This window comes from Paramacrobiotus metropolitanus, unplaced genomic scaffold (genome assembly GCF_019649055.1).
Source record: "Paramacrobiotus metropolitanus isolate TYO unplaced genomic scaffold, Prichtersi_v1.0 Parri_scaffold0000003, whole genome shotgun sequence".
NCBI classification, from domain to species: Eukaryota; Metazoa; Tardigrada; class Eutardigrada; order Parachela; family Macrobiotidae; genus Paramacrobiotus; species Paramacrobiotus metropolitanus.
Window position 1 is genome coordinate 145,084 of NW_026570223.1, and position 24,119 is coordinate 169,202.

The 24,119-nt window shown below is 43.9% G+C and overlaps 6 protein-coding genes across 6 annotated transcripts; 3 read left to right on the forward strand and 3 right to left on the reverse strand.

The window, feature by feature from the left end:
- Positions 1 to 284: 284 nt before the first annotated feature.
- Positions 285 to 2,289, reverse strand: LOC129592956 (alpha-1A adrenergic receptor-like). Its single transcript, XM_055489118.1, has 4 exons — positions 2,134 to 2,289; positions 1,618 to 1,735; positions 1,424 to 1,532; positions 285 to 969 (listed from the first exon to the last, which is right to left on the reverse strand). Exons 1-4 carry the CDS (start codon positions 2,287 to 2,289, stop codon positions 285 to 287), a joined length of 1,068 nt encoding a protein of 355 aa, XP_055345093.1.
- Positions 2,290 to 4,825: 2,536 nt separating this feature from the next.
- LOC129591574 (uncharacterized) lies at positions 4,826 to 5,380 on the forward strand. The gene is made up of 3 exons (XM_055487260.1): positions 4,826 to 4,922; positions 4,990 to 5,102; positions 5,167 to 5,380. Exons 1-3 carry the CDS (start codon positions 4,865 to 4,867, stop codon positions 5,275 to 5,277), a joined length of 282 nt encoding a protein of 93 aa, XP_055343235.1. The 5' UTR covers positions 4,826 to 4,864; the 3' UTR covers positions 5,278 to 5,380.
- Positions 5,381 to 5,599: 219 nt separating this feature from the next.
- LOC129591582 (nose resistant to fluoxetine protein 6-like) lies at positions 5,600 to 11,678 on the reverse strand. The gene is given in 12 exon segments (XM_055487274.1): positions 5,600 to 6,307; positions 6,674 to 6,780; positions 6,864 to 6,929; positions 7,077 to 7,279; positions 7,975 to 8,239; positions 8,711 to 8,804; positions 9,041 to 9,215; positions 9,765 to 9,985; positions 9,988 to 10,038; positions 10,258 to 10,351; positions 10,506 to 10,672; positions 11,120 to 11,678. Coding segments are annotated over 12 exon segments (2,274 nt in total). The 5' UTR covers positions 11,538 to 11,678; the 3' UTR covers positions 5,600 to 5,894.
- Positions 11,679 to 12,091: 413 nt separating this feature from the next.
- On the reverse strand, positions 12,092 to 14,219 carry LOC129595876 (vacuolar-sorting protein SNF8-like). Its single transcript, XM_055493010.1, has 2 exons — positions 13,622 to 14,219; positions 12,092 to 12,856 (listed from the first exon to the last, which is right to left on the reverse strand). The coding sequence occupies exons 1-2, from the start codon at positions 13,965 to 13,967 to the stop codon at positions 12,453 to 12,455; spliced, it is 750 nt and encodes a 249-aa protein (XP_055348985.1). The 5' UTR covers positions 13,968 to 14,219; the 3' UTR covers positions 12,092 to 12,452.
- A 191-nt stretch (positions 14,220 to 14,410) lies between these two features.
- On the forward strand, positions 14,411 to 16,943 carry LOC129595091 (cytochrome c oxidase subunit 4 isoform 1, mitochondrial-like). Its single transcript, XM_055492008.1, has 4 exons — positions 14,411 to 14,562; positions 14,858 to 15,166; positions 15,840 to 16,057; positions 16,567 to 16,943. The coding sequence occupies exons 2-4, from the start codon at positions 14,901 to 14,903 to the stop codon at positions 16,701 to 16,703; spliced, it is 621 nt and encodes a 206-aa protein (XP_055347983.1). The 5' UTR covers positions 14,411 to 14,562; positions 14,858 to 14,900; the 3' UTR covers positions 16,704 to 16,943.
- Positions 16,944 to 21,309: 4,366 nt separating this feature from the next.
- On the forward strand, positions 21,310 to 22,725 carry LOC129598090 (uncharacterized). Its single transcript, XM_055495844.1, has 2 exons — positions 21,310 to 21,531; positions 22,025 to 22,725. The coding sequence occupies exons 1-2, from the start codon at positions 21,432 to 21,434 to the stop codon at positions 22,687 to 22,689; spliced, it is 765 nt and encodes a 254-aa protein (XP_055351819.1). The 5' UTR covers positions 21,310 to 21,431; the 3' UTR covers positions 22,690 to 22,725.
- The last annotated feature ends 1,394 nt before the right edge of the window (positions 22,726 to 24,119 follow it).

A 24,119-nucleotide genomic window follows, 5' to 3' on the forward strand; every position in this document is an offset into this window, starting at 1 on the left:
GTAAGCCACAAGAGTGGCCTGTACAGTTCGAAGACGTGTAACGGATGAATGCTTTTGAGCCAACTGCTTTGCGATTTATGTCATCCCTAAAGGTTTTTCCATACAGCAGTTTGAAACCGTAAGCGGTTTATTTCAAAGCAAAAACAATAAAAACCAGATTATGAAGGGTAAATAATTTACGAGTGTTATAGCAATGGTACAGATAAAATAGCGAGGGCCATTTTATCTGTACAGGAAGTATAAATACAGTATGGTCAGACGTTATCTTGCCATTTAACCGAATGCTATGTCGACGCGGAATGACCGGTATGCCGGCTATTTCCCGTTTTGCCGAAACCGCTTGCAGGCAGCGCCGGCTCCGCCCACATTCCCCGCCATAATCTCCGACATCCCTGTCGTGTAATCTGCAGCGTATCCGTCATCCAGAAATAGATTGCCGAATTCGTCGCACTACTTCCGTGCGACAACACCAGCGCCACAAAATTGTACGTCTTGGGAAAAGCAATCCAGGCGCGCCCGACGAAGAAGAATCCAATCAGAATCCACGAGACCAGAAAGATGAGAAAAACGTTGAACAACGCCTTCAGCAGCGCCATCTCCGTACGGAAACTCCCTGCTGGATCGGGAACGGATCCAGGATGCGAATTTCCCGATGACCGGGAGGGCGCCACGGCCCGCCGACGGACCGCCCGACTGTTCCGGACGCGCAGATAAATCTGGACATAAGCGTAGAAACTGATCAGAATGGGGATGAGGATGGCCCAAGAGCCGAAGAAGATGGAGTAGGACCAAACGTGCAGTTCGGTGGTGCAGAGATAAAGGTCATCGGAGTAGGCAGTCACGCCCCAGCCGATGAGATTGGGTAGATGGATTAGATGGGCGATCATCCAGAGGAGAAGGATAATGAAGATGGTGCGGGGTACCGTAAAGAGCTTGATATGCAATGAATAATGGCAGATACAGATGTACCTAAGAATGGGAATTTTTTTGTAAATCAGTATGGCCTATTATTCTTCAGCGTTTTTCGGCTATTATCGTATTTACAACCTGAAACGAGACCGATTCATATTAACATGTACAAATGTGCCGCTTATAATGCATTTATGACAAAAAAAGTGAAGATCGGCCGATATTTATGCGCGTTGGATGTACAGTACTTCTGCTTCTCACTTTTCCAACTGAAGTAGTCATCAGTAGACGCGAACAGAGAAGCGCTAAATTGGAGCTGTATGTAGTAAAACAAAGCTCTTACGCTACATCCTACATCGTAGGCTAAAAATTAATGCTGAGCAGTAAAAAAAATGAGCATATGTTAATAAGCTACCGCACGCTGGTTTCCTTTATGATGATTCTTTCTTGTTGAATGTATTAATTTGGTATACAGGTTCGAAATAGTTTACTAATAAAAATTGCCGAAACTGACCTTTCTACACTGATTGCCATGATGCACCACACGGAGCCGGCACAAGCCGTAGCGCAGATTGTCCCGTCCATTTCGCAGAACCAGGGATTGTCACGGAAGAAACGCGGTCCTGCCATGGTCCCTTTTAATTAGAAGAACCACTCAGTCATGTTTCTGGCCTGGAGGCTCTCCCGTACGTCCCACCGCTCACTTACCGACAATGTTGGCGGGAATAATGAAAGCTGTGATGATGAGGTCAGCAGCGGCCAAATTGCCGACGAACGCATACTGGATCTGGTGGAGTTCTTTGAGAATGACAAAGGACAGCAATACCTGATAAATAAAATGTCATACGCTTTACGAATACGCTAGAGTACAAAATGTCATGCGCTTTTTCATGCAATACAGTAATAACCATACGGGATTGTTCTGCGTTACTAAATACAGATTTGCATCCTTGACTCTAAGCCACCGTGAAAACAGTGCCCTCGGACTATTTATCTTTCAAAATTGTGCAGTATTTGACTTTATCAACTTCGTGGCACATAATATATTTTTTCCTTACGCCGTTCGCAGTTGTTCAATCTCACATGCTCATATTGGTTGTTACATACTGCATATTCCGAACATCATAAGCCAAAGGCGGTTAACGAAAATTGAAACGCCACAGCATAAGTAGCTTCTTACTAGCAAATTCATATTTCTTAACAATATTTTGCCAACTTTCTTACCACAATGTTAGCCAATGTGCCAAACACAGCCAGAACGGTCATAACGGCACAAAACACGTAGTTGAGTGTGCGCTCGGCCGCCCACTGCTGGTTGAATTCGTGGATGAGAATGTCCCATTCCGTCGTATTATGAAACTGCGATACATTATAACTCATAACTGCGGGCTAATAATAGTTGTGCACGTTTTTAACATCGACAATAACAGCGCAGATATCTGCTCCAGATATCTCTTTAAAGGTCAATGTTGATGGCGATTGGATGAAGAGGAAAAGGTGACATTCAAAACGCGCTGTCAGCGCTTTACATGTCCAGAATGTCGAATAACCATAAAGTTACTGTAATCTGAGAAAAACAATAATGATTAGACAGTGATAGGTGTCGGAAGTTCAGGCAGCTTGTTTTTCCTTTACACCGACAAATACAGCGTGCTTTCGTCTTACTCTGAGCCTAGTTATCCGGTTAAAATTAAAACTAAATCCTCTCCGTTCCCGGAACGCTGCTGTTTTTCATCAGTATTACGTACGGTTTTCTGCTCTACTAAACTTCAATTTTGTGAGTTGCCGGCTTGCTGTTTTCTTCTAACGCTTCATCTGGCGGTAATAAGGTTGAAGTCTGTGTTTGCAGAATAACATCTGACTTTCAGTAATTAAACACGCCTTGTTGACGGCTCATGTCGTCGGAGTCACTTTTCCAATCAGACCTTCGCAGCCAAACAGAGAGGATGTTATGCCACTAAATCTTCCTTGATCTTTAGAGCACTGAAGGGCGGATACGTATGCGAAACCTCTTTTATCAGGATGTTATGAGTTCCTGGGAGCGCCGCGGAAACACGAGAGGATTAGCTATCAATTTTTACTCGTATATGTTACTTTCTTATGCACTGAAGTACCTCTGATGCTCTTGTACGTTACTTTCTTATGACAAATATATTGCACGGAATCTACAGATCTATTTCAATTTGTGCAATGCTAGGGTTGGGCATCTACAGACTGTACTCTATCTTTTATAATGGGATGCTTCTGTATGCACTTGTACTTCTACTAATGAAAATTTAACACCGCAGGTAACCCAATTGTAGGCACTTATTATTTTCTTCAAGCAGTCGAAAACCACATTTTTAGAGATAAGATGCCGTTTATATTCGTGGCTGTGACTATTTTCACTCCCCTTACACCCAGCTGTGATTATTGCCACCACCCTTTCAATTTATTGCTTATAATTTAGTCTTGCCACCAGCGGCTCTTTTTCTGTCATGTCCCAGCCAACATTGGCAGAGAAAGGTGCTAAACGCTGCTGATTTACAATGGACTTCAAAACTGGCTTAACGCTGTTCGATAAAGCCAGTAAAACCGATCGGTCCAGTCCAACCTCAAGTGGTAATATTCACAAAATACTGCAGCATAAAAAACGAAAACGTCAAGTTCTTGGTATTTCTTTCTACTGTACATACTCGTGCGTTTCTTTTTTCTAAGACATTGTTGGATGAGAGATCAGTGTAGCGACGAAGTCTGATAGAAACTGGCTGAGGGGTGACGACACTTAAAAAGGCTGTGAAAGGTGGTGGCAAAATATACAGTACTCTAACTTTTTAAATTAAGGGAGTGGCAGCAGCCGAAGGGGGCGTAGGGAAGTGACAACAGCCACTTTTTTTATATTCTTTGGTCCAAGTAGTCATAGTTTCTGTTACTGTTTAAACGGGTTTTAAATGAGCACTATTTATGAGCCGGAAATCAAAATTGACTGGAGCAAGACTTTCTACGGATTCGTTAAAGCAGCGCACCAGTTTTGCTGTTGATAAAGGCACTCTGCTCGAGAGCCGGACTGCTCTACCGGGAACAAATTTTATTTTGTTACTGTTTAAACTTGAGACTGCATAGTAAGTACAGCGGGGCTAACTAAAGGGGGCGGGGCTAAAGGTACCAGTATTGCTTAAAAATCTCTGCCGAACAATATATACCGTCTGCGTGCTTATTGATCAATTTTTTATTAGAGTTACAATAGGACGTTACTATACCAGTACAGAGTACATAGATAGTGACACCTTTGACAGTTTTTGTCTACCGGAAGAAAAGTTATTTTTGCTGTATGTTACCGTAAATGCGCACTTAAACTTGCTTACCTACCATCACAAGAAGATTCTATTGATTTGTCATATTATCAACAGCATTTCCCAGCAGCGTGGCTAGGTTTAATATATTTAGAAGATACATTTAACTGGGTGAGAAAGGAATTTCTGTGCAATATTGCTGTGGGAGATTCTTGAGCGGAAGTACAGAATTCCAACACACTCATAATCAGAATCACCAGCAAATTGGCCGAATACTGTACCGATTACATGACCACCCTACCGAACAGACTCTAGAGTCTACGGTAGATACACCGCTGGCAGAACACACAGCCTTTACGACACCGATGCTGCCGGTTGTTTTGCTTGTTTTCCGGTACATTGCCGTCCCGTCTTCACTGTCTCGCTGGTCGCTACATGGTTACATCAGCTGCGGCAGCAGCATCCAACCGGTCCTCTTCACTGTTTTAATCATATACAAACATCCGCCACATATGATGTGATGTAATCAATGAATCATCGTCTGAACGGCCAACTGCACAGCGTTTTACAAAAAACAAAACAAAACGCGCAGGTATATATAATTCGGAACCGACTGCACTTATTCTCACCACATACTTCCGGAACACTGGAGAAATCAGTACCGAAATTCTCTTTACTACACAATGCAGTCGATCCTCGCTCTGATCGTGCTCCTGGTCGCCCTCTGCGGTGTGGTTACCGGTAAGTGTTAAAAAGGTCACCGGCATTTTTTCTAAGTCGCTTTTTAACCGGTGCGTTTTTTTCTCAGCAAAGGATGAAACATGCATTTTAGCCAAAGATTGTCGCGATGCCGGCACGACGTGTATCGGGGGAAAGTGTACATGTTGGACTGATCTGGGCGCAGCGGCAGCCGATGCATGGGTAAAAACATGTTCCAAAATCGCGAACAATTAACTGAAAAGGTTACCGCATTTTTGGTTTATAGTCGTGTGACAGTGATTCAAAATGCCAAGTCAGCTTTCCCGGACACGTTTGCCGCGTGTCGTCGGATTGTGCGATAACACTGGGACGGAAAGGTTACTGTCAACCCGTGTAGTTCCGACTGCCGTCAAAAGATACAAATTTTAACTTTTATCTCAGATTTTTTCTTACAATTTTCTGCTTGAACGGATAAAGATTTTTTAGAATCCAAAGCCAAACCAAAGACAAAAATAAATCGAACAAATTACAAATTATGTCGTCGTACGCATATATAGAGTACAATACGTTTACCGGTACATTTTGTACGTCGTATTGTTCTTACGATTAAATTGTTGTACAGCCAATTATCATGAGCACGTAAAAGTATGTAAATAACCAAAATTTTATTTTATTGCCACTTCGTCGCTGTTTCCTTTCGCCATAATATAATTACAGTATTTCAACTTGTTTTTATTGCAAATAAGCTTTTACCGGCACGTTATTGACTAATTATTTCACGACAATATGATAATTACAACACAGCATATCATCGTATTTTTCAGTTTTGGTTAACGTGCTTCGTTCCGACGGAAAACATCGAACAAAACGTTTTAGAAATATATATCGATCACTGAACAAAATACGCATCAACCGGAAAAATCTTCTTAACAAGAAACCAAATTCCAATCAAAAACAATCTCACGCGCGTGCAATCACAGACAAAACCCCGACCCCCCCGGGAGGCGGCCGGTATCAACTAAGCTTCAGCTTCCGAAAGAGCAGCTTCTCCAGCTGCATCATGGGCACCTCGAAGGCCAGCGAGACCACCGCGGCCAATCCCATGGTGATGCAGACATGCCCGAAGAAATAGTAGGTCATGGTGTACTTGTCGTAGCGCAGCGGTGACGTCATGATGTAGTACTGGTGGAAGATGACCATGGGGTGGATCAGATAGGCGCAGTACGTCAGCCGGGACAGCGGGATGAAGCCGCGGAATGACAGGAAGACGTTGACGGGGCCGCCGTAGCCGTAGATGCAGGCGGCGATCAGCCAGGACAGGCCGACCGCCCAGGCGGTGCGGTGCAGGGCGTTGTAGGCGCTGGCCAGGTTGTTGGAGAAAGGCGCGCCGTTGTCGTTGGGATACGTGCCGTACACGATGCTGACAACTATTAACAGAAGTTTTTTATCAAAATAAAACTCAACGAAAATAATTTAACATAAACCGAAGCGCGAATCAGCTGAAATAGCTTTCCCGGTAATAAAAAATAATTCAGGCTGAATGAAGCACGTATCTGTGTCCAAAAACAGCTCTTATGTTTTTTTAATATTTCCTCGGTAAATGTTTATTTATTTTTAATCAGTAAATTAACCAATTTCATTCCAATTTCCATCAATATATTATAAAAAAAATTGTTATCAAATTTTATTGTAATTTTCGTTAATAAATTAACCGCAAGATATATTACTTCCATTGTTTTAGTCACTCTATGATAACTTTCTTCATTTAAATGCTGCTAATATTTTTCGCTTACATATTCCAATGGAGAAAATCCACAGCAGCGTCGTGTATACGGATTTCAGTTTGAGCTCCGGTTTGGATACAATCAAAAATCCCAGGAGAATTCCAATCAGATACGGTCTGCAGAAGCACAATACGGAGAGATTAAATAAACAGCCGTTGCCTGATACAAACGGAATGAATTTCCGGGAGTCACCACTCACCCGATGCGGGTCCAGGGCTTGAAATAATAATACACACTGTAGTTAAGGGCATTTTGTTGGCTCATCCTGCAACACCATAAACAATAACATAAACACGATGCCATGAAAACTCGTAATCGTTAGTTATCAACACGGTAAAAACATTAAATACACACAGACATTCAGCGAAACAAAATATTAATCAGCCACGAAACAAGGAGACAAAAAACTCACGGATCACTGAGGTTGCTGCCGAACTGGCTAATGGGCAGGGCGTAGTGGTGGGAAATGACGGCAGTGACGGCAATGTGCGCCCCCAGGGCGGCCAGCACGGCGACAATGCCCAGTTTCTTGTTCTTGGAAAAGAGATACAGGAAAATGGGACTGATGATGTAGAACTGCATGTCGTTGGCCATGTACCAAGTCCAATTCATACACTGTAACACAACACCAAACTTACATTTCCTACTGAACTCTATAAAATCGTATATACAACTCTATAAAACTCTGAACTCTATAAAATCGAACTCTATCGTATCGTATCGTATCGTATCGTATCGTATCGTATCGTATCGTATCGTATCGTATCGTATCGTATCGATGACCAAAATACGAGGACAATAATTATCAAGGACTGCTAAAAAAAGGTAAGACCACGGATTAATAATTAGAACACTACTTGCATAAGGATTAATAAAAAAATAATACCACGGACTAATAATTAGAACACTACTTGCATAATGATTAATAAAATAATTAATACCACGGATTAAAAATTACATAGATATTAAACGGTTAAGCACTTCACTGTAATATGAATCTGTGTTGGGTAAAGAATTAATGTTCTCGCAAAAGCCAATAAATTAAGCATAAACACATTAAATAAAGAATTAAACAGGACCGGAAGTGGACGCCTGCCGCAACACTTGGTACGCCAACTTCTTCTACCATTAGATTGAGAAATTCTTTACCGAAAAATTTCGTTAATTTGACTACTTTTTCTAAAATCATGCTTAACTCTTAATCTAATCGCGTTACTTATTTTCTTTGATTTCATACGCCGATTTTGCATATAATGAGGGGAAGAGGATGTCAACCAACAGTACAAACAAGTACAATACACCACGCCCACCATTTCCTGGTCTTTGTAGACGTTGTTGATGTAGAAGAAGTTGGCGTACCACGTGTTACGGCAGGCGTCCACTTCCGGTCCGGAGAAGGGCCACCACGGCCCGGCGCCGGTGTAGGCGTACAGCGAGACGTACAGGCCCAGCAGCAGCATGTAGGGCGGGGTCAGACGCCAGAAACGGTGCACGTAGAACACCGGCCAAAACGACCAGTGGGTACGCGGACGCGCCATCAGTTTCTTTAGGGTAATGTACGTCACCAGAAACCCACTACCGACACCAAGAAAATCCAATTAACCTTTACACTCACGCATAATGCACACCTCTTCAAACAGCAATTTACTGAATAACTAAAAGGCTTATTGACTGGTTTCTTATGTTTTTCCTATGCCTCTCTTGACTGATCCTATTCTATTGACTGATCTATAATTTATTGATTTATTTATGAATTTTTTAGCATGCTTCACACCTTCACCGTTCATGGCTCTTAAATTTTCAATATTCAAAATTTTCATTTTTTAGGTTTAGCGACAAAGTGAACCTACTGGGTAATATGTACCGAGTCCCGACTTTACCGACTTACGATTTTTGCTGCGTAATACTACGAATACGATTAAGTAACACAAGATGAATGGCAGTCAAGCAATGATACAAGAAAAAAAGTACAGCAAATAAACAAACTATGTATCTGTAAAGTACAAAATGAAGAGACCTGGGCGTAGGGAGGAAATAATGATTTACCTGATGGTGAAGAACGTGTCAACGGCGACGAAGGCATTGGAGACGGTGTGATCCCAAAAGTCCGACAGAACCGTTAATCCATCCAGAATGTTCGCTGCAGCAAAAATAATATGACGGTCACCCGCGATAATGATAACCGAATCTGTAATCTTTTAAATCCAGTAAATATTTCAGGAGATTTTACAGCGGTCTGAAAGCCGCTGATGCGCTGCAATTACGTTATCGGCATATCAAAAAGTTACAGCCGAGTAGATATTATGTACTTAACCATTAAATTGAATTTAACCGTTGTATTTACATGATAACTACAAATAAATACAGTGACATTACAGTAGACGGGTATGGCGAAGACGTGTGTATGGGCCAGAATGACCCAGCCCATGGTCAGGAAGCGGATCCCGTGCAGACACGCCAGATCCTGGATGCCCGGCGCCCGGACACTCTTGGTGCTCAGCAGGTTCATGCCGTTGGTGTACAGGGAGAATGCCAACAGAATACGCACCACCTGCAATATTAAATTATGTACCTGTATCTATTACATAGGTAACATTCCAAATACTCCAAAGTAAAATTACATTAAAAAAAGTAAGAGCGAAATTGAAAATACAACCAATTAAAAACTGCATGTTACACATTACACATGCAATGTTTTTGCAAAAAACTTTGTTAAACTCATATCGTACGGCAGTATAAAAATCATACACAAAATAATAGCGACAATCAGACATAAAACCGCATAAATCCCACAGAATACATCACATAAAGACACATTACTTCTACAGTTCTACTTAAAGTACTTTATATCTGTATAGCCGTATTATGTATAAATCCTGTTTGAAACATATGTCAAAACTATGCGGTTATCCGAAATAAAAACCGTGCCGTTTATAAGATAAACAATAAATTAATTAATTACGTAAATAACAAAACAATACTAACACGATTACATACAGGTGAACGTTAAATAGATTACACAGAAAGAAAATTTAGAACGGAACATTTCATGCCGATCCGCGAAAGACGGTGTTATTCCCAGTAGAAACAGACAACGTACAATGTGGGCCTCATCGACACGGAAGGTGCTCCTCTGTACCGCCGCGTCCTTCTCCATACCGGTGTCGACCAGCAGCTCATCGTCGTCGGTGCGCGGGGCGGGTGGGACGTAGCGGACTACGGCCACATCGAGGACGGTGCCGGTTATCATAGCGAACAGGAAGCAGCAGCAGACGGCGATCCAGGCGATGGCCTTGGTGTCGTACACGTACTCATTGGCTAACGGTTGGCAAGTAGTTTCCGGCTCCCCAAGCTGACGTTCAACTGGTTCAGTGCTGTTAATCATACCAAAATTATACAAAACGCCCAGACAAACAAACTAATTAAATTATAAAAATGACAATAAAAAATACAGCGTTCCTAAATTAAAAAAAAGAACATAATTAACCAAACAAATTTTTAGAAAATGACAATCCATCAAAAAACCAGAATTAAAATTTCGTTAAGAAAACAAAACCAAATTATTAATAAATAATTTGTTTTAAAAAACTTACCCATGATAAAAAGGATATCCGTATCGCGATCGCTACAGGAATGCGGCATGCAGAGACCGATATGCGGACTGGCCGAAATCATCACAAAACCACTCTATAAATTGACAGGAAACATCAACATTTTACAGAACATAACCGGTTGCAAATATCTGCGCTACCGGCTACCAGACATCCTCGTACCACAATGTCCATAATATTTGATACATACAGCGACACCGCGATTGCTGTTGCTAGTATTCATGACTGACCGGAAGTGGTTGAATGGTCTGGCCCACCGCCACCAGGCAGTAGTGTGTCTGGAATAAACGCTTGGTTTCCGGTAGGGAATTCAGCGCGATGCACTCACTGAAGCTGCCCGGCCAGGTCAGGGCGCCGTGGAGAATGTCGCTGGCCGGTTTAGCTGCGGCGTCCGCCACTGAAAATCAGACAAGTTCCGTCGGCAGCAGTTCACATAAGAATCCGTCCATAACAACTTCGCAACGGTTTAACATACCAATTTTACGCTAAACCAGGGTACTATTAGCCCAAAACTGTATTTAATATATTCATTAATATGAAAGTAAGTAATTACAATTCCAGCTTGAACTACCAAAAAACGAACGAAAAAAAGCTGCGCCAGTAAAATTATAATTCTAATCTTTTCATTTATTGTGGTAATGCTGCTGATAACATTTCCTTCCTTAAATCATTACCAAAAAATTGTTCACTTCCGGTTAGCACTTGATTCGTAGACCCCAAAATGGTTTTTCTTAGATATTTCATTTAGAAATATACAAACAGAATTTCCGTTTGAAAATTTGTTTTTAATGCTAAAATCTCTAAAAAAAACACAAGCAATAATTGTGCAGATAACTGCGGTTACCTTGTAAAGCAAACGTGGAGTTCTGTCGCAATCCCAACAACAAACTGGCCATATCCAGCGCACAGGCACTGCTGACTTGCGGCGCTGGAGTGGACGCCGGGGTGGTGGCCTGCGTGGCGCCGTTCTCCCCCGGAAACGGCCAGCGCCCCTCCACCAGCAGTCGCTGGAGACTGGCCAGGGGGTGGAACATCCCCTCCGCGCCCGGCTGCCCCGTTAGATACTGCTCCTCAAACAGATAACCGATCTCATCGGCGAAATACTCCACATTCGACATCCCGAAGGCGCCGCCGCGGATCATCTGCTCCACGGACAACCCCCCGGAGAGACGGCGGGGGGCTGATGGGGACTGGCCGTAAATGGGGCATAATACCGAGAGAATTAACGTCGTGACCAGGATGATCGCCCGCAGATACTCCATGACAATCCTGATCAACAGAATTTTTTTTACAATTTTATCCCACAATTTTCATAACAACTATCACATGAAAACTGGCGAATTATGCCCCATCAGAGAGTTTTCAGTAGAAGTGATCTTCTTTCTATGTAGCTGTCATCAGGTCGTGCAAGTAGCGAATCGCACGGATAAACGACATTTTGTTCGTATCAGTGGGGCAAGATATGATAAGGTCATTCTACTTTACGGAGGCCGTTCACAAACGCAACGCTAATCACCGGGTAGAGGTCGGTACTTATCGAAAATGGCAACCAGGTTTAATGTAGGTTATTCGTACAATAGTAGTACTCGATCATTTACTCGCAAAATTTTGTTAAGCCGTTTACTCAACCGTCAACAAAACATGAGAAAGTAATCATTGGTAAGCAATTTACGCATTCTGATTTTTGTAGGCTTATCCATCTGCACTTGTACCCAAAACCATGACAAAATAAACGAAATAATTTTTGTGAAATTAGCAATACAGTACGTTTTAAGTAGCGTTATAGCGTGCGCTATAACCGGAAACGGACCAGAAAAAAAACGTTGTTAATTCACATAACTTACTGCAGCTTTAAATTTAATTAACATTAAATTCACCAGTGCTGTACATCAAATTTCGTAATACAGTAAAAGCAATCTAAAATGACAAGTATTCAAAACTAATAGCATCACGTATCCAGAAAAGCTAGAATGTAATCATTCAACCATTCTGGATTTTGTTAGCGGAATAAAATTAACCATTACAAATCCAGGAAGAAGCTTTTTAAAAAACGTTTTACGTGCCATTAACATGGTAAAAATTCAACACAAATTGTGGAACGGTTTGAAAGCACTGAGAGAAAGTCCAGAACTCTTGGTACCTGCTGCCGGCGCAAATGCAGAACAACGGCGTCCATTCTAATCAGGCGCGACGGTGCCGGTATTGAAGAGACTGGGGAACCAGTAGACGGGTTCACTGCGCTGCGCCAGATCCACCCAGGCCATCCCGCCGGTGACCATGTCCTCCAGGACTTTGGCGGCGCGCTCCTCCTGCCAGCGCAGCGACGTCTGCAGTTGGCGCACGCTGGTGTGCGCCGTCTCCTGGGCGGCCAACATCACCTGGTTCTGGTCGAGGCTCAGCTCACCGGGGACGGACTGTACCAGCATTCGGCCGCGCTGCAGCTTGATCAGACTGAATCCGTTGCCCAGGATCTTCAGTTTGTCCATGGCGCGCAGGACGTCGTCGGTGGACAGCTGCTCGCCGCCGGTCTGGCCGCGGCTCTTCACCAGGCGCTGGAAAAGCTCATCCAAAGCCATTATGCCTGTAAACCAAATTCACGTAAATCTTACGACAAGTAAACCTGTTTTCATGGACAGTACAGAAATTTGCCCAGTTACTTCGTTGAAAATAATCGTGAGTAATTTACCATTACTGATTTACCAGCAGTACAAGTAAAGCAAGCATAAACCTACTCCACATTGAGTCCACAACTCAAAATTACTTGGATAACGTTAAGAACTACGATCGTAGTGCATGGGAACACATGTCGAATCTCATTTGCCAAATCAAAAGTTCCGAATCCGTACGCTAACGTGCAAACGTAAATAAATATAAATAAACTGCTTTAATAGTTTTTGAAATTTTTAGCGCATTAAATATATTAGTTTTTACTCACTTTTTAGAACTTAAAATTTCTCGCTGCAATCGCATCGCATAATGAATTTTTCAACAGCTTTTATGCCTCCGTACAGATTATATAGTTGTTATACAACACTGCAGTTTCAATTTTCACACAAGATACTACAAGCAAACATCCCAGAGTGTTGAAAGATTGTACGTCCTGTGAAAACTCAAATCCATCAAGTAAAAATGTAAAATTTAAAAAATAAGCCAAACCACCGAATTGATAACTACTATTGAACCATAAATTCACAATCACCAATAAATTCGTAAACACAAAATAAGGCAGTGTTATAACCGGCCAAGATCATGATTAAGAGTACTAGAAAGGTTTCAAACTTTGTAAACAAGATAAAATATTATTTGTTTACCCATAAAAGTTATGCTAGCCTACGTTTTCACTCACCGCCGTTTTTGTGGTTGTTGGCCATGCAGATCTCCACAATCTGCACTCCCAGCTCGTAGTAAAAATCCCCCACCCCCAGCATCTCACTCCAGAAGCCCTTACTGGACGCCAGGGGGTCCACGCCGATGGTGGCGCACATCTCCTGGAACTGGCGCCGGAATTCGGGATCCTTGCGGATTTCGTTCTTGTGGCGCGTGGCGAACTCCTTCAGTTTGTCGCGCAGCGTGCCCAACTGGCCGGACAACTGGCGCAGCTGGTCGGCCGCCAACTCCTCGCCCCGATCCTTGAAGCGGGCCTCCTGCATCTTCTTCTTGTCGATCGCCCCGATTCCCGCGCGACGATGCATGGTGGTGAGGGTTGGGAGTTTTGGGGACGGATCACAACTCGGCGAAATATTCACGATCAGCACGAATCACAACGACAAATGCAATCAACTAATCACAGCTGCAATTTCCTAGCCAGTGCAACCAAACAGCAGATCTCATGATACATAACCCGCAAAAAACCAATACATAAAAGATTTGGTAGTAATGACTAGTCCAATTGTAGCAAAACAATCAAATGAATTACAAAAACGGAGATCTTTAAAAACTTGAAAAGGAACAGAAGTGAGAAGTAAAATTTCGACTTCACATTTTTTACTTGTTATCGATTGGGTATCGGTAGCGTGCAGAGAGGCAAGGGCAACTTTCAGTCAAAACTGTAGTAACGTTACGGACTACTCGGGGGCTGACAACAAGTGTTACATGATTTGTGACACCATGTGCACATTTCTGCTGTTCGGTCGGGCTCGTAACATTTGGGGCTCTGCCGTATTTCGAGCCAAATTTAATCGTATGTTGTTGCTCCTTTAAATCTGAAGAACTAGAACTCTGGATGACTGTTTTGTGAAGAGATTATATTTTTTGGATGATCCGATGAGGTATTAGCTGTGTATAAAGGTAAGGAAGCCATTCCAGCAGCTCGTGTGCGCGGAAACTCTGTGTGGGTCGCTTGGATCAGATTCGTTGTCAGGGTGCTATTGTTAATCGTGCGCTGTCGTTTCAGTTCTCTGTATCGACTACGTTAATCTGCGTTATAATAACATGGCGCGACAATCTTGAGCATTAATATTCTTTGGCAAATTAGCTCACTTTGGATAGAAGTGCTTGGTTGATTCACGAACACTTGCGTTTTGTGTTTCTGGAATTCCCTTTGATTGCACATCGACTAAGTTAAAGTGGGATTTTTTTGCAGGATTTTATTGTGATCGTGGCATAAAGAGACGTACCGTTCCGCGATGACGTCGTTGCATTTCTTGCGCGCTGTACCGCAGCAGGTGCAGCGCTTTTCCAGTGTGGTCTTTCTGCGTCACACGCGTCTGGCCTCGCACGCGGCCACCCTCCAGCATCCATCGGGGGAGGTCTGCGTGGAGGACCAGCACGCGCATCATCCGTTTGTGCCGCCGTACCGGGAGTTTATCGGGAATCGCGAGATTGTCGGCTACGGATGGGCGGGCGTTCCTACCTACGGGGACAGCTACATCTGGCCCTACCCCGCTGTCAGGTACTTACTGCTAGAAAGGCATTAGGTATCCCTCATAGGCAGATCCGGCGCTATTTCAACTATTTTCAGAATATAAGTATTTTCAACATTCTGTAGTTCGGTAAAAAGATGATCATCCGTAAAAATTTATGGTTTGATAATAAAATAGGCTGCACTGTATTTGGTGTTCACGTTACAATTGAGATCGTCAGGTTCATCAGAATTGCGCCTTATCTGCTCATTGCTGCACTTTATTTGACACACCATATTACCTGAATTTGACACTAAGTATCTATAAAAAGGTATATTATCCGAGAATTATACGCGAAGCTTGCGTTCTTGTATTGAATTTGCTTCTGAGTAAAGTGAACTGTTAAGTGTTACATTGCTTATTTCTTGAAAGTTATCTGGGTGCTCTGAACTGTCTCGGTAGCCTGGTGTCTCAGATCTACAGAGTATATGAAATAAGAAATTCAAAAATTGATTAAATATTGGCTTTTTATCTCGCTTTTACGCTCGTTGTTACAATCTGTACAGTACCAGGTTTTGTAATGTTGTTGTCAGGTTGCTCTTTGATGAATCTGGCGTATGTTTTGCGATGCTTGCAGCTTATTGCTGCAGTCTCGCTGGCACATATTGAAATTAAGATGGTTTCTGTTGGAAAGGCTTTAATTGATTGGTTGTACTCTTACAGATTCCGTGAGCCGGATGGCCGCTACCGCGAACTGGTTAACAAGGAGAAGGGCGACTGGCATAAGCTGACCAAGGAGGAGAAGAAGGAGCTGTACCGCTACAACTACTGCGAAACCTTTGCGGAATTCAGCGCTCCTCTCGGCTACTGGCGCAGCATGGTCGGCATCTTCTTCTTCTGGATATCGCTGGCGTTGTGGCTCTTTATTCTCCAGAAGAAGAGTAAGTCAAATCAAACATTTGCTATTTTTCAGATCAGTTTATCTTGACTTGGCGAAATTAGCCATGCTTGCTGTGCGCCTTACGATTGCGAAAGTGTTTCCGATATACTACTGATACATAGTAATACTGTAATACGTACTGCTTTATTTATTAAAATATTAGGTTAGTGTTTTTATTTGCCTCTTTTGAAAGGAGTGTAATGGTCAATATGTGGCTTGGATGTTCAGGTTCACATTAACGGTTTAATTTTTCGTTTTTACTTTCCTTTCTTGATACCATACCGGAAATACCAAGGCTAATGATATTCGATTAATACCCAAAGTTTTTCTTTTGTAATTTATTATGCATCTTGTGGATACATGGTTTCTAGGTTGTGATTATGCATTTCGCTAAAATTTATTAATCGTTTTTTGTTCTAATGGTAACTGATTGCTTCGACTTGATAATATATCAGTGTTCTGTTCGTTGTCCATTTTATTTCCTCAAAAACGATGTGTTTTGTGTTGCAGTTTATCCTCCGCTGCCGGATTCGTTCAGCGACGAGAACCGTCTGAAGATGCTGAAATACATGATCGATATGCGTGTGGGCGCCATCGACGGCATCGGCAGCAAATGGGACTACGAGAAGGGACGCTGGAAGGAGTAGAGCGCGAAAGAGACGAGTACAGTGGAATGGTGTCCTGTGTAAAGTGTGTACTGCGCCACCCGAAACTATTGCTCTGCTCGTAGTGATTGAGACTGTTCTTGGCATCCTTGCATCGCTCGCGCCTGTTTAAACGATCACCGCCGAAATGTTCGTGTTTTGTTTTGTGGCTAGCGAAAGAATTAGTGCCGTTTTTCTGTCGTGGCTGTAGCGGGCAATAATGTAATAAAATCGTTACGTATACTTCTGTTATTAATTTTAAGTATGGGTATTCCTTGATTTATTCGCGACATTGGGCAGCCACCGTTGTTCAGGAATACTGGATGTTTGCTTGTACTACTCTGCACTCTGCACGATGTTTGCTTGTAGTACTCTGCACGAGAGTTATAAAAATTTTATGGTGGACAATTTTTAATCTGATGGTGAAAAAAGTTAATTTTTGACGACAGCATAATCATAAAATGTTCTACATCTAGCTCAATTTAAACTAAATTTAAGTACAAACATAAGTTTGTTGTAACGTCAGCTGGCCGCACTTGTCCACAGTTTCAAGTGTCCCATAAGGCTCTTCCAGGGCACAAAGACATTTTATTTAAATACGTGTACCACGCATTGCCGCATGTACGAGTACTTTGTTTTGTCAGTAAAAGTAGAGATCGCAAAAACAACAATATTGCAGGCGAAACAAAAAAGCGACCACACTTAAACCAAAATAGCCTCTCTTACGCACACCGTTCTGCCTGCTGATAGTGTGTGCGTGGATTTCTCTGCAGTGGGATTAGTATATCTGAATATAGCACTGACACAGTGAGACGTTACGGTCATCAGTGGCTCATCACCATCCACGGTTATCCACCTAGTCGCATATATGCAGGATGGTAAAAGTTTGGGTACAGGTCTGCGAGTTGCGGGCCCGTTGCCGGTTGAGGAGTCCCAGCTTGACCAGTGCTCGGTTGCATTCCTGTCTGTCCACCGCCTGTCTGACCACCTCCAGGCTGACCCGTGCTGGGTTCACTTGGCCGCATACCTGTTTGGCCATTTCCAGGCTGTCCGGGAACTGTCTGAACACCTTCGGGCTGGCCGATAACCGTCTGACCACCTCCGGGTTGAGGGGTAACTGTCTGACCACCTCCGGGCTGGCTGGTAACCGTCTGACTAACTCCAGGCTGTCCTGTGCTCGGTTGCGTAATTCCAGGTGGCATCGTAACGGTCTGACCCCCTCCCGGTTGCCCTGTGTTGGGTGGACTAACTGGGGACCACCTCCGGGCTGACTTGTGCTAGGTTTAGTGCCCCCGAACGGTACAGTGACGGTCTGACCCACTCCAGGCTGCCCTGTGCTGGGCTGCGTAATTCCGGGCGGTCCAGTAACCGTCACGCCGCCTCCGGGAGGGCTTGTGCTGGGTTCAGTGCTTCCGGAGGGTCCCGTAACTGTCAGGCCGCTTCCAGGCTGCCCTGTGCTAGGTTGAGTAGCGGAGGGAGGAGCGCTAACTGTCGGACTGCCTCCGGGCTGACCTGTGCTAGCTTGAGTACTTGCTGGTTCACCAGTTTGACCGCTTCCAGGCTGTCCTGTAGTTGGCTCGGTACTTCCGGACGGTCCCGTTGCTGTCGGGCTACCTCCAGGCTGCCCTGTGCTAAGTTGAGCACTTCCGGGAGGAGGGGCAGCTGTCGGACTACTGCTGGGCTGGCCTGTACTGGCTGGAGTGGTTACAGACGGTCCACCTGTCTGACTGCCTCCAGTCTGCCCTGTGCTGGGCTGAGTGCTTCCGCTTTGACCATTGTCACAGTTGAATCCCGTGTTGATTTGCTGACCGCTGTCGTTGGTACCGCTGCCACAACCTGTGTTAATCTGCTGGCCACTACCGTTAGTACCACCACCAGATCCCCCAGAACCGGTATTGGTCTGCTGGCCACTTCCATTAGTTCCGCTGCCAGATCCAGTATTCGTCTGCTGACCACTGCCATTTGTACCACTACCTGAGCCAGTATTTGTCTGCTGGCCACTTCCATTGGTACCGCTACCAGATCCAGTATTTATCTGCTGACCACTGTCATTAGTACCACTGCCAGATCCAGTATTTGTTTGCTGACCACTTCCATTGGTACCGCTACCTGAGCCAGTATTGGTTTGTTGCCCACTTCCGTTAGTACCGCTGCCAGATCCCGTATTAATCTGCTGACCACTGCCATTTTGTCCCGATACCTGTTGTCCCACTTGATTACTGATTTGTTGCCCGATACCCGAAAGGTCACCCGGAGACTGGCGGTTTTCAGTGTTATCAATACTAGTCGTACCGCGCGGTTGGCTTATTCCCAGAAAGATCGGCAGATCGGTGATGGTATCCGCATCAAAATTCATCCGCGGAGTATTCATTCGATGCACTCGCGTCTGGACGGATGCGGCCAGACATAATACGGCGGCGATTGTAACTGCGTAAAATTTTGCCATATTCGGTGCCTGTGAACCACTCATATGCAATACCAAAAATCTGCTAAAAATATTTTTACATTTTCCGAGTTTTTATGTATGAGTGGAAGCGCAAACATGACGTATGTGTCGTGGGTTAGATCAAGAAAAGGGCAGCGCGATACGCGTGCAATGACCCGTTCGGGTCGTTTCCGACGCGAAACATCCACGGCCATTTGTCGCTGTGTAATGGTAACGTTGTGCTGTGGGAAGAAGCCCCGGCGTATTTCGATATGTTTACTAACTTTACTTTGATATGTTACTTATCTTACCATATAATTGGCACAACGAAATTTATGCTGCCATTTTGATTGTCATTAGTAATAATGAATTACAACAATTAATTGCCGGGAGTGTGACAAACGAGTGGCCATGTCCACCACAATGTACAACACCAACAGCTCATAATTCGTCAAATACAATGTACATGACAGATTGTCTTTGTTATCTGAAAAGATTAAAGGTTGCGACCACTGAACCGACATAGCTAACCACGTAATTAATCGATTTGTACAGCATGATGTATCAAATTCCACTGTCAGCGAAGTACCGGACTATGAATTATCAATTACAATAAACATTACAGCATTAGTTTCGTATATAAATACAAACAGAGGTCAAAATGAACATTATTATGTACAAATTTACCGGTGCCTGCAATTGTCGTGCAAATTAGGTAATTGGCTTTCAACACATTTCCACTTGCTTGCAGAAGTTCGTATGCAACATAATGCAGGAAAAGGTCATGTTATGCGAAAATCAAGATTTTGTTTCCAAAAGTGCTGCTTCTGAACCGAAAAGCAAATATTCAATTAAGCATTTGCATATTACCGACATTTTTTAATAAAGAAATGACGAACAGTATTGTACAATACAAGGACAGATACTCTGATACTGTACGATAGTACCTGACTATGCAGCATTGTAATGAATACTACTCTAAGTATGACTTGTGTCTATATTACGGATCCACAATATTCAATCAAATTTCAATAAGAAACAATATTAAATTTTTTTTAACCAATTGTAGTTGTACAGTACTATACTGTTGATATGCATTTATTTTATATTGTGTTACCTAGTAAGTACATAGAATACTCCGACAGCAAACGGACGATCTGTCAGTTCAAGTCAAGGTGAAACAGCAATTATCACAGTACAGTAACCTTCCACAGTCCGCGACTACTACAGTGCCAGACTATCCGTCAGTATGTACATGTTCCCTGCACGGTGCACCGCATGACCGCGGTGCTGCTTCCCGGCATCGGCAATCCCCTCTGACCACGTCAGGTGCATGACGTTCACCTGAAGATAACGGATGCTGACGATGGTATTGCTGGCTACTTACGCATCAAGGCCAGGTTTCGCACAGAAACAAGCAGGAGGTCGATCGTTTAAGTGAGCGAGGCAAAGGGGACAGAAAACACACCCTGTATCCGTCACACACCGGTTCTAATCGTCATAGCAATACTCGTATGGATTACTACTTGTACATGTCAACGGTTGACCCCAGATACGATACCCCGAGCCAAAGTTATAGAACAACGCCAAGAATGCCTGTACCATTCGTGCCGCAGAAAATGCCACTGGAAATCACTGCGTTGCTGGAAGCCGTTTTGTGGATGCAATTGCAGCAGTTACATGTAATCGTAATGGGGAGCTGAACGATCGAATGCGACACTGCGCATTATCAGTGCGGACCAACCGGAAAGGATGGAAAAGCAAAAATTGGTGCCTTCGCTAGTTTAGTTTACGCTGTGCAGCTTTTCCAGATAAGCAATCCTGGCGTCGAAGCATGTCAAATTATAACAACTGCCGTATTATTATTATGATTCGCTTGCATAATCGTACCGCATTGTAACATTAATTTGCCCAAATAAATTATGCATCACTTACTAAGTCCGACGAGGAAGTGGTAGTGCGCGATTATAAATTACGGCGCAGTTATTCCACTATATAGAATACCCACGGAAGAAGGGCAACCGTAACATTACAGGTCAGTATGCTATAAAAACGTTTGGCTTAATTATAAATCCTGCATAAAAGACATCGCATTTCCGTTTGAAAATGAATTATCCGAGCACAGTAATGCGTCAAATACATAAGAGGGAAAATCTACCGTTGAACTACTGCCACAGACTACCTTAGAGTACAGAGCGTACAGTTACCAAAGTGCAATTTTAATTTTCGTCGTTCAAACCAGGGACAGCGTAGAAACTATTATTATCAATTTTCCCGGGAGAATCGTGACCGTCACCGTTGGTATCATGCAGATAATCTCGCATTTCCTTATCGCAGCGCTAGTGGGCGCAGTCCATTGTGCCATTCCCGCATTTCTTCCACCCCCTCCGTCACCTCCGCCTTCACGTAAGTTTTTTCTTGTACATATTTGCTACAACTCTATTATTACCACAATCAGAAATGTGGTGCAAAATCAAATTCGCACCAGTATGGAATAAAACACTATGGTAGAAATAATTCAAATAAGGAGCGATATATATAAACATTGTGGCTGTTTCCGGTTGCGCAGCTGTATGAGTGGAATCAATACCGCGGTAACCGCTGACATTCAACCGGCTTCTGCTCGCCATATGTGGCGATATTAATCTGATTATTCATCCCCATTGGACATAATTTAATTATATTTTAATATTAATTACCTTTACGTTAGAAGCCGAGCGTCTGTAGTACGTCTTTATATCGTACGTGTGTACGTGTTTGTGTGTACAATACATGCACTGTAAAGTTGACGCGTATGCCTATTAATTCATAACTTTGGTGATTAAATAAAATATAATATATGATATATGCATGGAATGCTTTCGACCATAAACATTGCGTAATTGCGCCCCGCGTACAGGTAGCCCGGACCCCGGAAGCACCGGTAACGTTTACGGCAGCGGTGCCGTCTCGCACGGCCAAATGCAGTTGAACAGCCAAACCCAATCCGGTTTCCCCAACGGCCTCCCCTCCACCTACAGCCAGTCGATGAACAACGGCACCGGCACCTCCCTGTCCATCAGCGGACAGGCCAACAGCGGGGTAACCATCAGTCCCGTTGCCGACACCCGGCCGCCGGTGTTCAGCGGGAACAGCGGCGCCAACTCCAACGGGAATGCCGCCACCGGGGTCCTCACTAATAACGACCAGAGCCACGGGGACAACACCAACGGCATGAGTCTGATGGGCACCTCCCAGATCACCGCCAACGGGACGGGGGTTAGTGTCAGTAACAGCGTTAACTCGGCGGCGGCGCAATACCCGTTGACGACGACTACGCCCTGGACGACGACGCCCTGCCGACCGCTGCCGTGCCCGTCGGGATGTCCGTTTGATTCGTTTTCGTGCTCGTGTATTTGTTATGATCCGATAATTGCGAGTAGCGGAAAAGTGGCGCCGGCTGCGCAAAAGCGACTGCTGCGCAACCGGGACCATAATGTCGGTGCGGGGCAGCGGACCGCGCAAAGGTCAAGAAATGTGCAAAGCATCGCTAATCAGAATCTGAATGCACGACGCCGCTCATAGATTGTTGAATTTCCTCGTAATTCGTTATTCATCAAAGTTCACGTGATAAAAACTGATTTGATAAGTGGTTCGATAATTACAGAAAAAACTTAGAATGTTGTGATCTGACCTGCCGCGTTAGAATCTGGCCTACTGCAGCAAATTAGATACATTTGCATACGAATAAGTACAATATCTATATATTAATTATACGATGTATTGTACAGACCATGTACAGAGCGATTTGCAGAGCTTCTATTGAATATAATATTTACCGAACTTGTAAGTTTTAACGATTCCCGTGCGATTGTCATTCAATCAAACGGTCGTGCGGCCATTCTACGTATATGCTTACTGTACTAAGTACATTATAATTACCGGAATTCAACTGCAATTGTGCAAGCATTAACAGACGTATCTGTATGTATTTACCGCATGTTGTTTTTCGAGCTTTTGCTCCCGTTGGGCAACATGTACCTGTCCTTGTATTCGCCATCGATATTAAATACGGCGAACGTTTGATGTCAGTTTTAGGTTTTCGTGCTCGTGTATTTGTTATGATCCGATAATTGCGAGTAGCGGAAAAGTGGCGCCGGTTTCGGTAAACGGCGGTTTCGGTAAACAATTCAATCTACACCTTCTGTTCGTAAGGTAAAAACGGAATTATTGCGTACACGAGAATCGGCCGGCAGACTGCACGTGTAAAAGCAAATCGTAACGCTTGACAGCAGAAACACGTGCGGACTTACGTATACTTTCTGTTCGTTTTATTAAGGTCGATACGATCAATAAACAAACAACATACTTTACAAAAGAAAATAGGGCAACAATTTGTTTTGTCACAAAATTTATCACAGACTGCGCTCACAAAATTAATCCTGGACACCCATGGCGGCAAACTGCTGCGATGGCATCCCGGGAACGTTGGACTGAATTTGTGATGCCACGGATTTATCGCCGGACTTATCCTGCTGCCCGGCGGGCTGTTGGTTACCGCTGTTTTGCTGACTTCCGGCGGCCGGTTGACTGTTTCCACTCTGCTGCCCGGACGGTTGCGGGGCCGCTGCCGGTTGACTGCTTCCGGTCTGGGCGGGAGCTGGCTGCGGCTCGCTGTGCGGCTGCTCGTTTCCGGTCGGTGCGCCGCCTGTCGCGTTAGCGGGCGGCGGGGCAAGGAGATCGGGAGCGTTTTGTCGATGGACCGGCCCGGCATGAACAACTGCCACAATGCCGGTCAGGACAATTAGTTTGATGATACTGTTCATGATGCCGAAATTAATAATATCGGATTCAACAGTAAGAAGTTTTAGGATCGCAAGAATTTTAATGATTGTTCTGTATGCTTAAGATTGCTTTTATAGTCTTTATAATACGCTCATTACTCTTTGCGTACGCATACTAAATGGTCACGGAAAACAACAAATAACAACAACGTCTGCACGTGCAATGACCCG

What these genes read in the sequence shown, in the direction of transcription:
- LOC129592956 (XM_055489118.1), bottom strand. Translation starts at nt 2,289, where the DNA reads ATGAGTTATAATGTATCGCAGTTTCATAATACGACGGAATGGGACATT. An exon ending in GCACATTGGCTAACATTGTG is followed by an intron (nt 1,736 to 2,133) that starts GTAAGAAAGTTG and finishes TTTATTTATCAG; the next exon opens with GTATTGCTGTCCTTTGTCAT. An exon ending in TATTCCCGCCAACATTGTCG is followed by an intron (nt 1,533 to 1,617) that starts GTAAGTGAGCGG and finishes GGACCATGGCAG; the next exon opens with GACCGCGTTTCTTCCGTGAC.
- LOC129591574 (XM_055487260.1), top strand. Translation starts at nt 4,865, where the DNA reads ATGCAGTCGATCCTCGCTCTGATCGTGCTCCTGGTCGCCCTCTGCGGT. An exon ending in CCTCTGCGGTGTGGTTACCG is followed by an intron (nt 4,923 to 4,989) that starts GTAAGTGTTAAA and finishes TTTTTTTCTCAG; the next exon opens with CAAAGGATGAAACATGCATT. An exon ending in CAGCGGCAGCCGATGCATGG is followed by an intron (nt 5,103 to 5,166) that starts GTAAAAACATGT and finishes TTTGGTTTATAG; the next exon opens with TCGTGTGACAGTGATTCAAA.
- LOC129595876 (XM_055493010.1), bottom strand. Translation starts at nt 13,967, where the DNA reads ATGCATCGTCGCGCGGGAATCGGGGCGATCGACAAGAAGAAGATGCAG. An exon ending in CAACAACCACAAAAACGGCG is followed by an intron (nt 12,857 to 13,621) that starts GTGAGTGAAAAC and finishes TTTGGTTTACAG; the next exon opens with GCATAATGGCTTTGGATGAG.
- LOC129595091 (XM_055492008.1), top strand. Translation starts at nt 14,901, where the DNA reads ATGACGTCGTTGCATTTCTTGCGCGCTGTACCGCAGCAGGTGCAGCGC. An exon ending in TGGCCCTACCCCGCTGTCAG is followed by an intron (nt 15,167 to 15,839) that starts GTACTTACTGCT and finishes GTACTCTTACAG; the next exon opens with ATTCCGTGAGCCGGATGGCC. An exon ending in CTTTATTCTCCAGAAGAAGA is followed by an intron (nt 16,058 to 16,566) that starts GTAAGTCAAATC and finishes TTTGTGTTGCAG; the next exon opens with TTTATCCTCCGCTGCCGGAT.
- LOC129598090 (XM_055495844.1), top strand. Translation starts at nt 21,432, where the DNA reads ATGCAGATAATCTCGCATTTCCTTATCGCAGCGCTAGTGGGCGCAGTC. An exon ending in TCCGTCACCTCCGCCTTCAC is followed by an intron (nt 21,532 to 22,024) that starts GTAAGTTTTTTC and finishes CCCCGCGTACAG; the next exon opens with GTAGCCCGGACCCCGGAAGC.